At 49.6% G+C, this 12,531-nt stretch overlaps 1 protein-coding gene across 1 annotated transcript in view; it reads left to right on the top strand.

Annotated features, from left to right (window-relative positions):
* Nucleotides 1-12,073, top strand: part of LOC144489599 (tolloid-like protein 2) — a gene marked incomplete at its 5' end in the record, with an annotated part of 28,401 nt that extends 16,328 nt beyond the window's left edge. The window contains 3 exons of the mRNA XM_078207462.1: nt 2,451-2,664; nt 3,819-4,069; nt 11,696-12,073. Of these exons, the coding sequence (XP_078063588.1) occupies nt 2,451-2,664; nt 3,819-4,069; nt 11,696-11,830 (600 nt within the window). The remainder of the gene's footprint in view (nt 1-2,450; nt 2,665-3,818; nt 4,070-11,695) is intronic.
* Between the last annotated feature and the right edge of the window lie 458 nt (nt 12,074-12,531).

Here is a 12,531-nt window from a genome sequence, read left to right on the forward strand (position 1 = left end):
TCCCCCGCTGACAGTGCGGCACTCCCCCGCTGACAGTGCGGCACTCCCCCGGTGACAGTGCGGCACTCCCCCGGTGACAGTGCGGCACTCCCCCGGTGACAGTGCGGCACTCCCCCGGTGACAGTGCGGCACTCCCCCGCTGACAGTGCGGCACTCCCCCGGTGACAGTGCGGCACTCCCCCGGTGACAGTGCCGCACTCCCCCGGTGACAGTGCGGCACTCCCCCGGTGACAGTGCGGCACTCCCCTGGTGACAGTGCGGCACTCCCCCGGTGACAGTGCGGCACTCCCCCGGTGACAGTGCGGCACTCCCCTGGTGACAGTGCGGCACTCCCCCGGTGACAGTGCAGCACTCCCCCGGTGACAGTGCCGCACTCCCCCGGTGACAGTGCGGCACTCCCCCGGTGACAGTGCGGCACTCCCCCGGTGACAGTGCGGCACTCCCCCGGTGACAGTGCGGCACTCCCCCGGTGACAGTGCGGCACTCCCCCGGTGACAGTGCGGCACTCCCTCGGTGACAGTGCGGCACTCCCTCGGTGACAGTGCGGCACTCCCCCGGTGACAGTGCGGCACTCCCCCGGTGACAGTGCGGCACTCCCCCGGTGACAGTGCGGCACTCCCTCGGTGACAGTGCGGCACTCCCCCGGTGACAGTGCGGCACTCCCCCGGTGACAGTGCGGCACTCCCCCGGTGACAGTGCGGCACTCCCCCGGTGACAGTGCGGCACTCCCTCGGTGACAGGGCGGCACTCCCCCGGTGGTACACTGAGGTGCTCAGGTCACTAGGGAGGGGAATTAAACCTTCGAGCTGAGAGGGTGACTCTCCCATGAGGGGGAAACACCCTCTCAACATTTACTCTGTCAAGCTCCTTAAGAATACATTGCCATTGGTGCTGGTGTTGAGAGCTTGGTGCTGCTCTGGATTAACACGTTATTCTGCCATCTCTGAACCTGCTTCAACTGGGATGAGAATCTCCCTCGCTGGCTGTACGAGTTTGACATTAAATAACATTTTGCTGAATAAAAGAGGCTTGCTGTCAAAACTTTGGCAAGTGGAGTCTGATTGGTAGAGGTGTTGCAAAGGAGAATGCAGCAGAGGACAGTTAACTGCCAAGCTTTTGTTTAAATTCAAACCAGGCCGGTTGACCATAATTGGTCATAGAACATATAACATAGAACAGTACAGCACAGAACAGGCCCTTCGGCCCACGATGTTGTGCCGAGCTTTATCTGAAACCAAGATCAAGCTATCCCACTCCCTATCATCCTGGTGCGCTCCATGTGCCTATCCAAAAACCGCTTAAATGTTCCTGAAGTGTCTGACTCCACTATCACTGCAGGCAGTCCATTCCACACCCCAACCACTCTCTGAGTAAAGAACTTACCTCTGATATCCTTCCTATATCTCCCACCATGAACCCTATAGTTATGCCCCCTTGTAATAGCTCCATCCACCCGAGGAAATAGTCTTTGAACGTTCACTCTATCTATCCCCTTCATCATTTTATAAACCCCTATTAAGTCTCCCCTCAACCTCCTCCGCTCCAGAGAGAACAGCCCTAGCTCCCTCAACCTTTCCTCATAAGACCTACCCTCCAAAACAGGCAGCATCCTGGTAAATCTCCTCTGCACTCTTTCCAGCGCTTCCACATCCTTCTTATAGTGAGGTGACCAGAACTGCACACAATATTTCAAATGTGGTCTCACCAAGGTCCTGTACAGTTGCAGCATAACCCCACAGCTCTTAAACTCCAACCCCCTGTTAATAAAAGCTAACACACTATAGGCCTTCTTCACAGCTCTATCCATTTGAGTGGCAACCTTTAGAGATCTGTGGATATGGACCCCAAGATCTCTCTGTTCCTCCACAGTCTTCAGAACCCTACCTTTGACCCTGTAATCCACATTTAAATTAGTCCTACCAAAATGAATCACCTCACATTTATCAGGGTTAAACTCCATTTGCCATTTTTCAGCCCAGCTTTGCATCCTATCTACGTCTCTTTGCAGCCTACAACAGCCCTCCACCTCATCCACTACTCCACCAATCTTGGTGTCATCAGCAAATTTACTGATCCACCCTTCAGCCCCCTCCTCTAAGGGTCAAGGCGTTGTCACGGGGAATGACCCAGGGAATGGCTGTCCATCCACCAGGCTTTTGTTTAGTTGAAAAAGGCTCAATGTGTAGACACACTCCTTCTGTCTGCAAAGGACAAAGCCTTGTGTGCGCTGGAGCTACCCTCCAACCCTCCCAGCTCCTTGGATTCTTAGCTCTGAAATGTTGGCAATCCTATGGGAAGTTTGAAAATATTCCATTGACGTAGTTGGCAGGAGGGGGGTCACTGTTTGAAGAAAGATTTGAGATTAGAAGGAGTCCTTTCTTTCAGGGAACTGGGCTGAGTTTTTTTCTCATGACTTGTTGTGCTAACCTTTGGAACTCTTTACCCAATAGGCTTTCAGTGAGTTTGAGATTGAACAGCATCAGGAATGTATTTATGATAATCTGGAGATTTACGATGGACCCAACGAGAAGTCGCCGATTTTGGGCAGGTACTGTGGGAGCCGCAAACCGGAACCTGTAGTCAGCACAGGGAATCAGATATTCGTCAAATTCCTATCTGATGCGTCAGTCCAGAGGAAAGGTTTTCAAGCTAAACACAGCACAGGTGAGAGCAATAAGTGGAGCTCGCTTCTCTCAAACAGACATTATCGCCCATGAGAGGGTCTGTCAAATTTGTTTTTGTTATTCATTCATGGGACATGGGCGTCGCTGGCTGGCCAGCATTTATTGCCCATCTCTAGTTGCCTGAGGGCAGTTGAGAGTCAACCACATTGCTGTGGCTCTAGAGTCACATGTAGGCCAGACCAGGTCAGGACAGCAGATTTCCTCCCCCAAAGGGCATCAGTGAACCAGATGAGTTTTTCCGACAATCGACAATGGTTTCATTGTCATCAGTAGATTCTTAATTCCAGATTTTTTTTATTGAATTCAAATTCCACAATCCGCCGTGGCGGGATTCGAAACCGGGTCCCCAGAACATTAGCTGAGATTAATAGTCTAGCGATAATACCACTAGGCCATCACCTCCCCGATAAATTGTCCTGTCATTGACAAACTTTAATCTTTTTCCACGAGTTTCCGAAATCAGTCATGGATCTCCCATTCCAAAGACCAACACCCACTCCCCTCGGATAGTTCAAGTCACCAGTTCCTTTCTACACTCACTCCCTCCACCCTTCCATCCTCACAATCTCATTCTAATCTCTCTCCGCCTGCCTCTGCCTCCAATGCTGCAGAATTTGGGGGTAGATATCTGGCCCCCTGGGATGCTGAATTCTGCCCCTTTGATACCGGGGGCCTTTCAGAGCTAGCCTGCATTGAGATACTTAACATAAACGGCATCCCCGCCCGACTTAACTACCGCAACGTCACCGAGATGTTTGTGAGAAAGGGGGATGAGAGTTTCGGGCCCTGGTACAGCGTGAGCTTTCCTGGGCTGGGGGAATGTTTTCGATGTTTCTCAGCATTTGCTAATAGACTTGGGACACATTTTGAATCCAGCGGAAAAACTCGCCCAGGGTGGGGGCCATGTTCTTCTGAAATTGGATCTGCTCGTTAACTGGACAGAGCTTTAAGATGAGTATTTGCTGTTCAAGCTTTTAGAATGGGCAATGTTCACAGCACCAACTACAATGGGCCCGGCATTTGCAAAAGGCTGAAGGGATGTAAGTGGTTTGATGATTCTCCTGGACTCCCTCAGTAAGTAGAGCACTAAGGCTTTTATCCTGAACTTTACTCAATCTACTTCCGATTTTTCAGAGTGTGGGGGACAACTCAAAGCGGAAGTCAGAACGAAACATCTGTACTCGCACGCACAGTTCGGAGACAATACTTACCCAGGCCAGGCACACTGTGACTGGGTGATTGTGGCAGAGGACGGCTATGGGGTGGAGCTGATATTCCAGATGTTTGAGATCGAGGAGGAGGCAGACTGTGGATACGATTACATGGAGGTCTACGACGGTCACGAGAGCGTTGCCCCGAGACTGGGCAGATTCTGTGGATCAGGGGTAAGGCTGCAGAAATGACTGAGAACGATCAGTTTGAAAAGAAAGGAAATATACTCCCTCCTCAATGGCTGAATGATCTCTGAGATACTGAGACACGCGGCCCTCAGCTGTTAAACCTCCTGTATTGCAGCATTTGTTTAATGCTGGCCAAATCAATTCTCAGTCGCTTTTCCGCTACACTTTTTGTTGAGTGAACATTATCCCATAAAGACCGATTATCCACATAACATTCAATTGGTACTTTCTTACCCGATGTGGCCATCAAAAATTATTGTTAATGCGTCTGACAAATATCCCCATATCCAACGCTCGGGTTTCAGCCGCCAATGTGATTTTGACTACCCTTCTTATTTTCTTTGCTTCCCAGGCCAGGGGCAACATTTTCCTTCTTTACCCACCAGGAATATTATGAATCCAGCACTACCTGAATATCCATCTGGTAGACTGGCATTTGAAGCATCACTGAACACAACCAATTTCATATCTTCTGGTCTTCAGTATTGGCAATTTAGTTTTCCTCTAGTTTCAGCTTTTTAAAAATTTTATTAGCCTGCAAGATCTCAGACTGAAGCGTGCCTCAACATTTACTGAGCTTGAGGACATTATAGCTCCAATCCCATCTTGTCTGTGTGCATAGCCAATTTAGCTGTCCTATCATACTCTTCAATAATTCCGTTTCTTTTCTGTTGGCCGGTTCCTCTTTTCCCATCGCCCTTTCTCTGGTGATGGGAATGGGATCAATGCTGTCTAGATATCCCTGTTGACTCATCGTTACCCCGGATTTGCTTCGTCAGATATCAAGACCAAGATATCGAAAAGCACCAGCTGCTTGACTGCCTACTTTAAATTCTGTCTTTAACCTATTAATGACCCTCTTTTCCAGTTCCTCTGTCCACCCCATAGGAAGTCATCAAAATGCATCACGAAATCTCCGGCCAGTTTTCCTTCAGCCTTCCAGTAGAGCATTGCAGGATCTGCTTTTAACTGGACACAGCCAGTTTTCAGCAACACAGATCATACAGAGAAATACCAAACCCTTGATGCATCACACATTTGCGGTACAAGCGAAAATTTCATGACAAATGGTGGAGGGCTATAGTCCGAACCAATTAGTCTCCAGAACTGTTCCTGTGTATTACTTGCCTCTTTTAAGAACATAAGAACTAGGAGCAGGAGTAGGCCATCTGGCCTCTCGAGCCTGCTCCATCATTCAATAAGATCATGGCTGATCTTTTTGTGGACCCAGCTCCACTTACCCACCCGCTCACCATAACCCTTCATTCCTTTTGGGGGCAATTCTCCCAGCCCGCTGTGTTTGTAGTGCAGCGGGCCAGGAGACTCTAGTGGAATCCGTTTGGCAGGCTCCCCTTTGGGCGCCATGGCCTCCGCGCATCTCCCAGCGCTGAATTTCCGGTGCCCTCAGCTCCACGCCAGAAATCAGAGAGAGCTGAATAATTTATGCAAGTTCTAATTTCCATACAATTTAAATCCCATTAGCGGGCCCGGGATTGAAATCTCCGGGCCCGCGAACATTGCCCCCCGCCCGCCAACCCCCCCCCCCCCCCCCCCCCCCGCCCCACTCCCCCACCCACCCCCTCCCCCCCCCCCACTCCCCAGCCAGAGTGGTTCACTCCAGTGGGGTTAGTATAGCTCCCCACTTGTGGGGAGCTGGCGGCCCGACCCCACTGGAGTGAAGGGGGGCCATTAAGGCCCAGAGGGTCAGGTGCTGGGGGGTGCCCGCTGGGCATTGCCACCTTGGCAGTGCCAGCCTGGGCTCCCTGGCACTGCCCAAGGATCAAAGTGCCAATGCCCAGGGAGCATCTTGGGACTGCCGACCGAATATTAGGCAGTGCCAAAGGGGCATGAGTTAATGAGGGTGGGGCCTAATGGGGGGCAGGGCTGCTGGGAGGGCGGGGGGGAAATCAGGGCTGCTGATGGGGGAGAGAATCGGGAGATCTCCCGATGGTGGTGGGGGGAGGGGGGGGAGACATCGAGGCGGGCTGTGGGCGGGAGAGGGGTCGAGGTTGGCCTGGGCATGTTCGGGGGGGGGCAGCGATCAGGCTGTGGGGGGTTCGGAGGGCCAGCGATGCGGGGGCACGGGGCTGGCCAGTGATCGGGGTGGGGGGGGGGGGGGGGGGTGGCAATACAGGGCTACTGCGCATGCACGGATCTCGGCGCTGACAAATCGGTACATGCGCAGTGGCGCACTCAGCACTACACAGCCAGCCTCTCCAGCGGGAATAGGCCCCACCCCCAACTTTCCAAAGGGATTTACGCTAGGGAACTCTGCAGTGCACAGAGTGGGAGATTCATTTTGAAATTCCCACAGAACAAACGTGGGCTTTGCTCCAGCTTTTACGCAAATGCAACACTTAGGATTTGTTTGGGAGAATCGTAATGCCTTTTCTTTGCACTGTTCTGCGATGCAGAATTGCAGCTTTGATATCTATTGACTTACATTCCCAATTGTTATTGGCTGGGACGGCAAAAACATTTCAGTGTTGCTTTCCCCACTGTGGACGAATCAACACTAACGCCTGTCCCCTCCGAGTGTTCCTCACACCCCCAGGCTACTAATCTGGCCTTTGCTTTACATGTCCCATCTTGCAAAATATTCTGTGTGCAAACCCATTGATGGGACAGTGCAGGCTGCCTCCCGTCTGGTATCTCAGTCTCCACCCCAAACTCTTTCCAACTGTCCAATTCTCTTTGTTTAGCCTCTCTTACTTCCATGACCTCCATTTTGTTGGCAGCCACCAAAACTTCCCTATCATGGGGGCTTCTACTCCTATTACTGTCACTGGTCTGATTCCTAGCCTTCCTCATTAAACTCTGGCCTCCGCTGATGTGTCTGTCCCTGTCAGTGTTACTGCTACCAGACCTCCGTTCTCTGCCAACACAATGTCAGTCACAGATTTGTGACCTTTTCCTGGGCTCATTGACTCATCCTCAGAACTTAATCTCGTTTTTTTGGCTTCCATCTTTTCACCCCATTTTCCCAATCTACAGCTTTCACTTTTTGCTCTTGAGCCAGTGTTTATATTTTCCTGAGGTTTTTCCTGCTCTCCCGATTATCATGGCATTCCTCCACTGTCTTGACCCGTTGGGTATGTATGATACCATTGTGCCCATTTTGGGTAGCTGAACCTTTTGAAGTAACGGCTTCATCTCCTGCGCCACTGTTACTGAGCTGATCATCAGATTCCCTCGTGTCTATCGCTGTCCGATTGTCACAATTGTTTCAGGTGTGTGTTTGTGAGGCACAAGGTGCTTCTTGTATTTCTATACCTTGCACAGATGTTCCAAATTCATAATCGACTCCCACTAACCCCGAAGAGTGGGCTCACACTGTCTGGTTACCATGTTGGAGTGTAACTACCTTGCCATCTGTCCCTAACACTTTATCTGGCCCTTTCCACTCTTTTATCATAGAATCCCGACCGTGCAGAACGAGGCCATTTGGCCTATTGGGTCTGCACCAAACCTCCAACAGAGTATCCCATCCAGGCCTTTTCCCGGGAACCTCACATGTTTTAGGCCCTGTCTTTTATAGTAGACCATATCACCTTTTCCGAAACGTACCCCCGATGGTCTTATGCGATGCCTTAGGGCTCGTTGTATCCGTTCTGAAACCTCAGCCTTAATAAAGGCCTTTCTTCCTGCACTGTAAGAAGTCTCACAACACCAGATTAAAGTCCAACAAGTTTATTTGGAATCACGAACTTTCAGAGCGCTGCCCCTTCTTACTGTGCCCAGCCCAGTCCAACATCGGCATCTCCATATCATTTCTCTCTGCATGCATGGCCTCCAGATATGTGGAAAAAATGGAGCTAATGTTTGTCCCTTCTAATGTCAGAGGAGTGTCCGTCAACACTGATGGTAATTGTGGGTTCCTCCCATTTTCCAATTGGTACAGGCTATAACCCCCCACCATTTGGAATAAATTTTTCGTATGCACCACTCACACTAATGCAATCTGATCAAGGGACCTGAAATAGCAATTTAGCTCATCTTTGCCAAAAACAGTTGATGTACATCCGCTATCTAACACTGCACAGTTGAAAGAGTCTATCTTCAGCACCTCATTATTGGGCTCAATTTTTCTGTGACCAAAACGATGCCTTCATGGCCCTTATCTTCATCAGTGTTGGTTTCTACATGTTCTGCTTCACGTGTGGTTTCAAAGACAAGGTTTCTTCTTTTTGGACCATTCACTATGTGGTGATACGAGAAATCACATTGAAAACAGCGATTCACAATCCCTTTCCCATTTCTTCAATTTAAACGTCTTTTATCACACTTCCATGTGCGTCTTCTATCCCTCTTATCAAATCGGTGATACCCGGTTTCAACGTCATGTCTGTTATTAGTGTAACTGTCTCTGTTTAGGGACCATTTGGTCTGGCACGTAGCTGAGCTAACCATTGAACCCTCTCCTCTGGGCGCTACAGCACTCCGATCTGAATTGAAACAAAGTGGCGGGGAATGATTGTTTCCCAAAAACATTTTAATGATGTTACCTGAAAACTAGAACTAAACTAGGAAGGGTGCAGAAGAGATTTACTAGGATGCTACCAGGATTTGATGGTTTGAGTTATAAGGAGAGACTGGATAGACTGGGACTTTTTTCTCTGCAACGTAGGAGGCTGAAGGGTGAACTTATAGAGGTCTATAAAATAATGAGGGGCATTGATAAGGTGAATAGTCAACATCTTTTCCCAAAGGCAGTGGAGTCTAAAACTAGAGGGCGTAGGTTTAAGGTGAGAGGGGAGAGATACAAAAGGGTCCAGAGGGGCAATTTTTCACACAGAGGGTGGTGAGTGTCTGGAACGAGCTGCCAGAGGTAGTGGTAGAGGCGGGTGCAATTTCGTCTTTTAAAAAGCATTTAGACAGTTACATGGATAAGATGGGCGGCACAATGGCACAGTGGTTAGCACTGCTGCCTCACAGCGCCAGGGACCCGGGTTTGATTCCCGACTTGGGTGACTGTGTGGAGTTTGCACTTTCTCCCCGTGTCTGTGTGGGTTTCCTCTGGCGCTCCGGTTTCCTCCCACAGTCCAAAGTGGTTTAGGTGGATTGGTCATGTTAAATTGCCCCTTAGTGTCCGAGGATGCTTAGGTTAGAGGGATTAGTGGGGTAAATATGTGGGGTTATGGGGATAAGGCCTGGGTGGGATTGTTATCGGTGCAGACTCGATGGGCCGAATGGCCTCCTTCTGCACTGTAGGGATTTTATTGGTATAGAGGGATATGGGCCAAATGCAGGCAATTGGGACTAGCTTAATGATAAAAACTGGGCGGCATGGATAAGTTGGGCCGAAGGGCCTGTTTCCATGCTGTAAACCTCTATGGCTACCACTGCCGATATGGTTCAGCATCCAAAAAGGCATGGGGACAATCAAACGATGCAAGTTTGCTTTCACCTTCTGCCTTGGTCGTGTGCTGAGTCTGAGGCTCCTCTTCAAGCCTTACAAACCAATCACCAAGCAGCGACAGGTTTTCCTCTTTAAAAAAGGGTGGTACAGTGGGTTAGCACTGCTGCCTCACAGCTCCAGGGACCCTGGTTCGATTCCCGGCTCAGGTCACTGTCTGTGTCGAGTCTGCACGTTCTCCCCGTGTCTGCGTGGGTTTCCCCCGGATGCTCTGGTTTTCTCCCACAGTCCGAAAGATGTGCAGGTTAGGGTGGATTGGACATGCGAAATTGACCCTTAGTGTCCCGGGATGTGAAAGGTTAGAGGGATTAGCAGGGTAACTAAGCGGGGATGGGGCCTGGGGGGATTGTTGTCGGTGCAGAATCGATGGGCTGAGTGGCCTCCTTCTGCACTGTAGGGATTCTATGAACACAAACACCAGGCAGCGAAGGGTTTTCCTCTGTTACGAATGTTCATCCTTTTGTTTATTCATTTGTGGCTCATGGGTGTCGCTGGCCAGCATTGACTGCCCATCCCTAGTTGCCCCTGAACTGTGCCTCGCTCGGCCATTTCAGAAGGCAGAGAGTTGAGAGTCAACCACATTGCCGTGGCTCTGGAGTCACATGTAGGCCAGACCGGGTTAGGACAGCAGAATTCCTTCCCTAAGTTAACCAGATGGGTTTTTCCGACAATATTCATGGTCATCAGTAGATTCTTAATTCCAGATATTTTTTATTGAATTCAAATTCCACCATCTGCCGTGGCGGGATTCAAACCCGGGTCCCCAGAACATTCGCTGAGCTTCTGGGTTAATAGTCTGGCAATAATACCTCCCCTCTTGCCATATACAAACAACAAACACTCCCCACAATCCCCAGCTGCTTCCTGTTTGTACCAGCTCAGCTGGTCAGCTGACCACCACAACATGTTACCATTGGTTGCATTGTAACTCATAGAGCCAATGATCAATTTCCCTTCCCTCTATCTGGCTGCATGCAGTGATTGGCTGACTAATTGTGCTTCCTCTCTGCGTTTCAGGAAAGTTGGGAATATAATTTTTAAAAGTAGTTATTGATTCTGATGAGGATGTTGTTAATGTCTGCAGGAGAGACGTCTTTAACTGGCACAAAAAACAAAATGCTGGAAAATCTCAGCAGCATCTGTGGAGAGAGAGTCGAGCCAACACTTTTTATTATTCATTTATGGGACGCAGACGTCGCTGGCTAGGCCAGCATTCATTGTCCAACCCTAACTACCCCTTGAGAATGTGGTGGGGAGCCGCTTTCTTGAACCGCCGCAGTCCCGTGTGGTGTAGGTACACCCATAGTGCTGTTAGGGAGGGAATTCGAGGATTTTGACCCAGTGACAGTGAAGGAACAGCCGATATATTTTAAAGTAAAGTTTACTTATTAGTCACAAGAAAGGCCGACATTAACACTGCAATGAAGTTACTGTGAAATCCCCCTAGTCGCCACATTCTGGCGTCTGTTCGGGTCAATGCACCTAACCTGCACGTCTTTCGGACTGTGGGGGGAAACCGGAGCACCCGGTGGAAACCCACGCAGACACGGGGAGAACATGCAAACTCCACACAGACAGTGACCCAAGCCAAGAATCGAACCCCGGTCCCTGGCGCTGTGAGGCAGCAGTGCTAACCACTGTGCCATTGTGCCGCCCAGGTTAGGATGGTGAGTGGCTTGGCGGGGAACCTCCGGGTGGTGGTGTTCCCAGGGATCTGCTGCCCTTGGCCTTCTAGCTGGTAGTGGTCGTGGGTTTAGAAGGTGCTGCCTAAGGAGCCTTGGTGAGTTCCTGCAGTGCATCTTGTAGATGGTATGCATGGCTGCCACTGTCTGTTGGTGGTGGAGGGAGTGAATGTTTATTGTGGGGGGTGGGATGCCAAATAAATGGCTGCTTTGTCCTGGATGATGTTGAGCTTCTTGAGTGTTTGTTGGAACTTCCACCACGCAGGTAAGTGGAGCATGTTCCATCACACCCACTGTGGTCTCATCAGGAATAACGATTGAAAAGGTTTGGACCTTTCTGCTCTGGGATTTGTGTTCAAACTCAATTCAATTCAAACTCTGCCACCCACCTCCATGACCTCGATTCTAGCACAAAACAAGAATCCTTCCAGAAGTGAGCCGCTGGTTTGTGGAGTTTAGACTTCAGTTATTTCTGTGGAATAATCCGATTCAATCTGATTTGTGTTTCCACAGCCCCCAGAGGAGATCTTTTCAGCGGGAGACTCGATAATGATTCGATTTCATACGGATGATACCATCAATAAGAAAGGTTTTCACGCGCGATACACCAGCACAAAATTTCAGGATGAGTTACACATGAGGAAATAAACCCCATAACAGCTCCAGAAAGGGACTCGAATCCAGAACATTCTGCTTTGTTGCCACGGAACCTTTGCCCCAGAGGAATCTCAGAGCCAACGATGGTTTTACATCAGGACCAGGAAACAAATCTTCTCTGGATTCAAAATACTTTTGATGTTATGGACCTGACTATTTCAGAAAACAGATTGTTTATCCAATTACTGTCGCTCTAAAGAAACTAAAATAAAACACTGTGACATCTTACAATTCAATTCCCATCCCGTTTATTCCCATCCCGTTTATTCCCATCCCGTTTATTCCCATCCCGTTTATTCCCATCCTATAAGACCATAAGAAATAAGAGCAGAATTAGGCCATTCGGCCCATTGAATCTGCTACCGCCACTCAGTCACGGCTGATATGATTCTCATCTCCATTCTCCTGCCTTCTCCCCATAACTCTTAGTCCCCTTATTGATCAAGAACTTTTCTATCTCTGACTCAATGATCCGGCCTCTTCAGCCCTCTGTGGCAATGAGTTCCACAGATTCACCACCCTCTGGCTGAAGAAAATCCTCCTCATCTCAGTTTTAAAGGAACGTCCCTTCACTCTGAGGTTGTGCCCTCGAGTTCTCGTCTCTCCCACTAGTGGAAACATTCTTTCCACGTCCATTCTATTGAGGTCACTCAGTTCCTGTTCCCCAGTGATACCTATTTCATCTCTTGAAA

The sequence above is a fragment of the Mustelus asterias genome, unplaced genomic scaffold (assembly GCF_964213995.1).
Source record: "Mustelus asterias unplaced genomic scaffold, sMusAst1.hap1.1 HAP1_SCAFFOLD_2342, whole genome shotgun sequence".
NCBI lineage: Eukaryota > Metazoa > Chordata > Chondrichthyes > Carcharhiniformes > Triakidae > Mustelus > Mustelus asterias.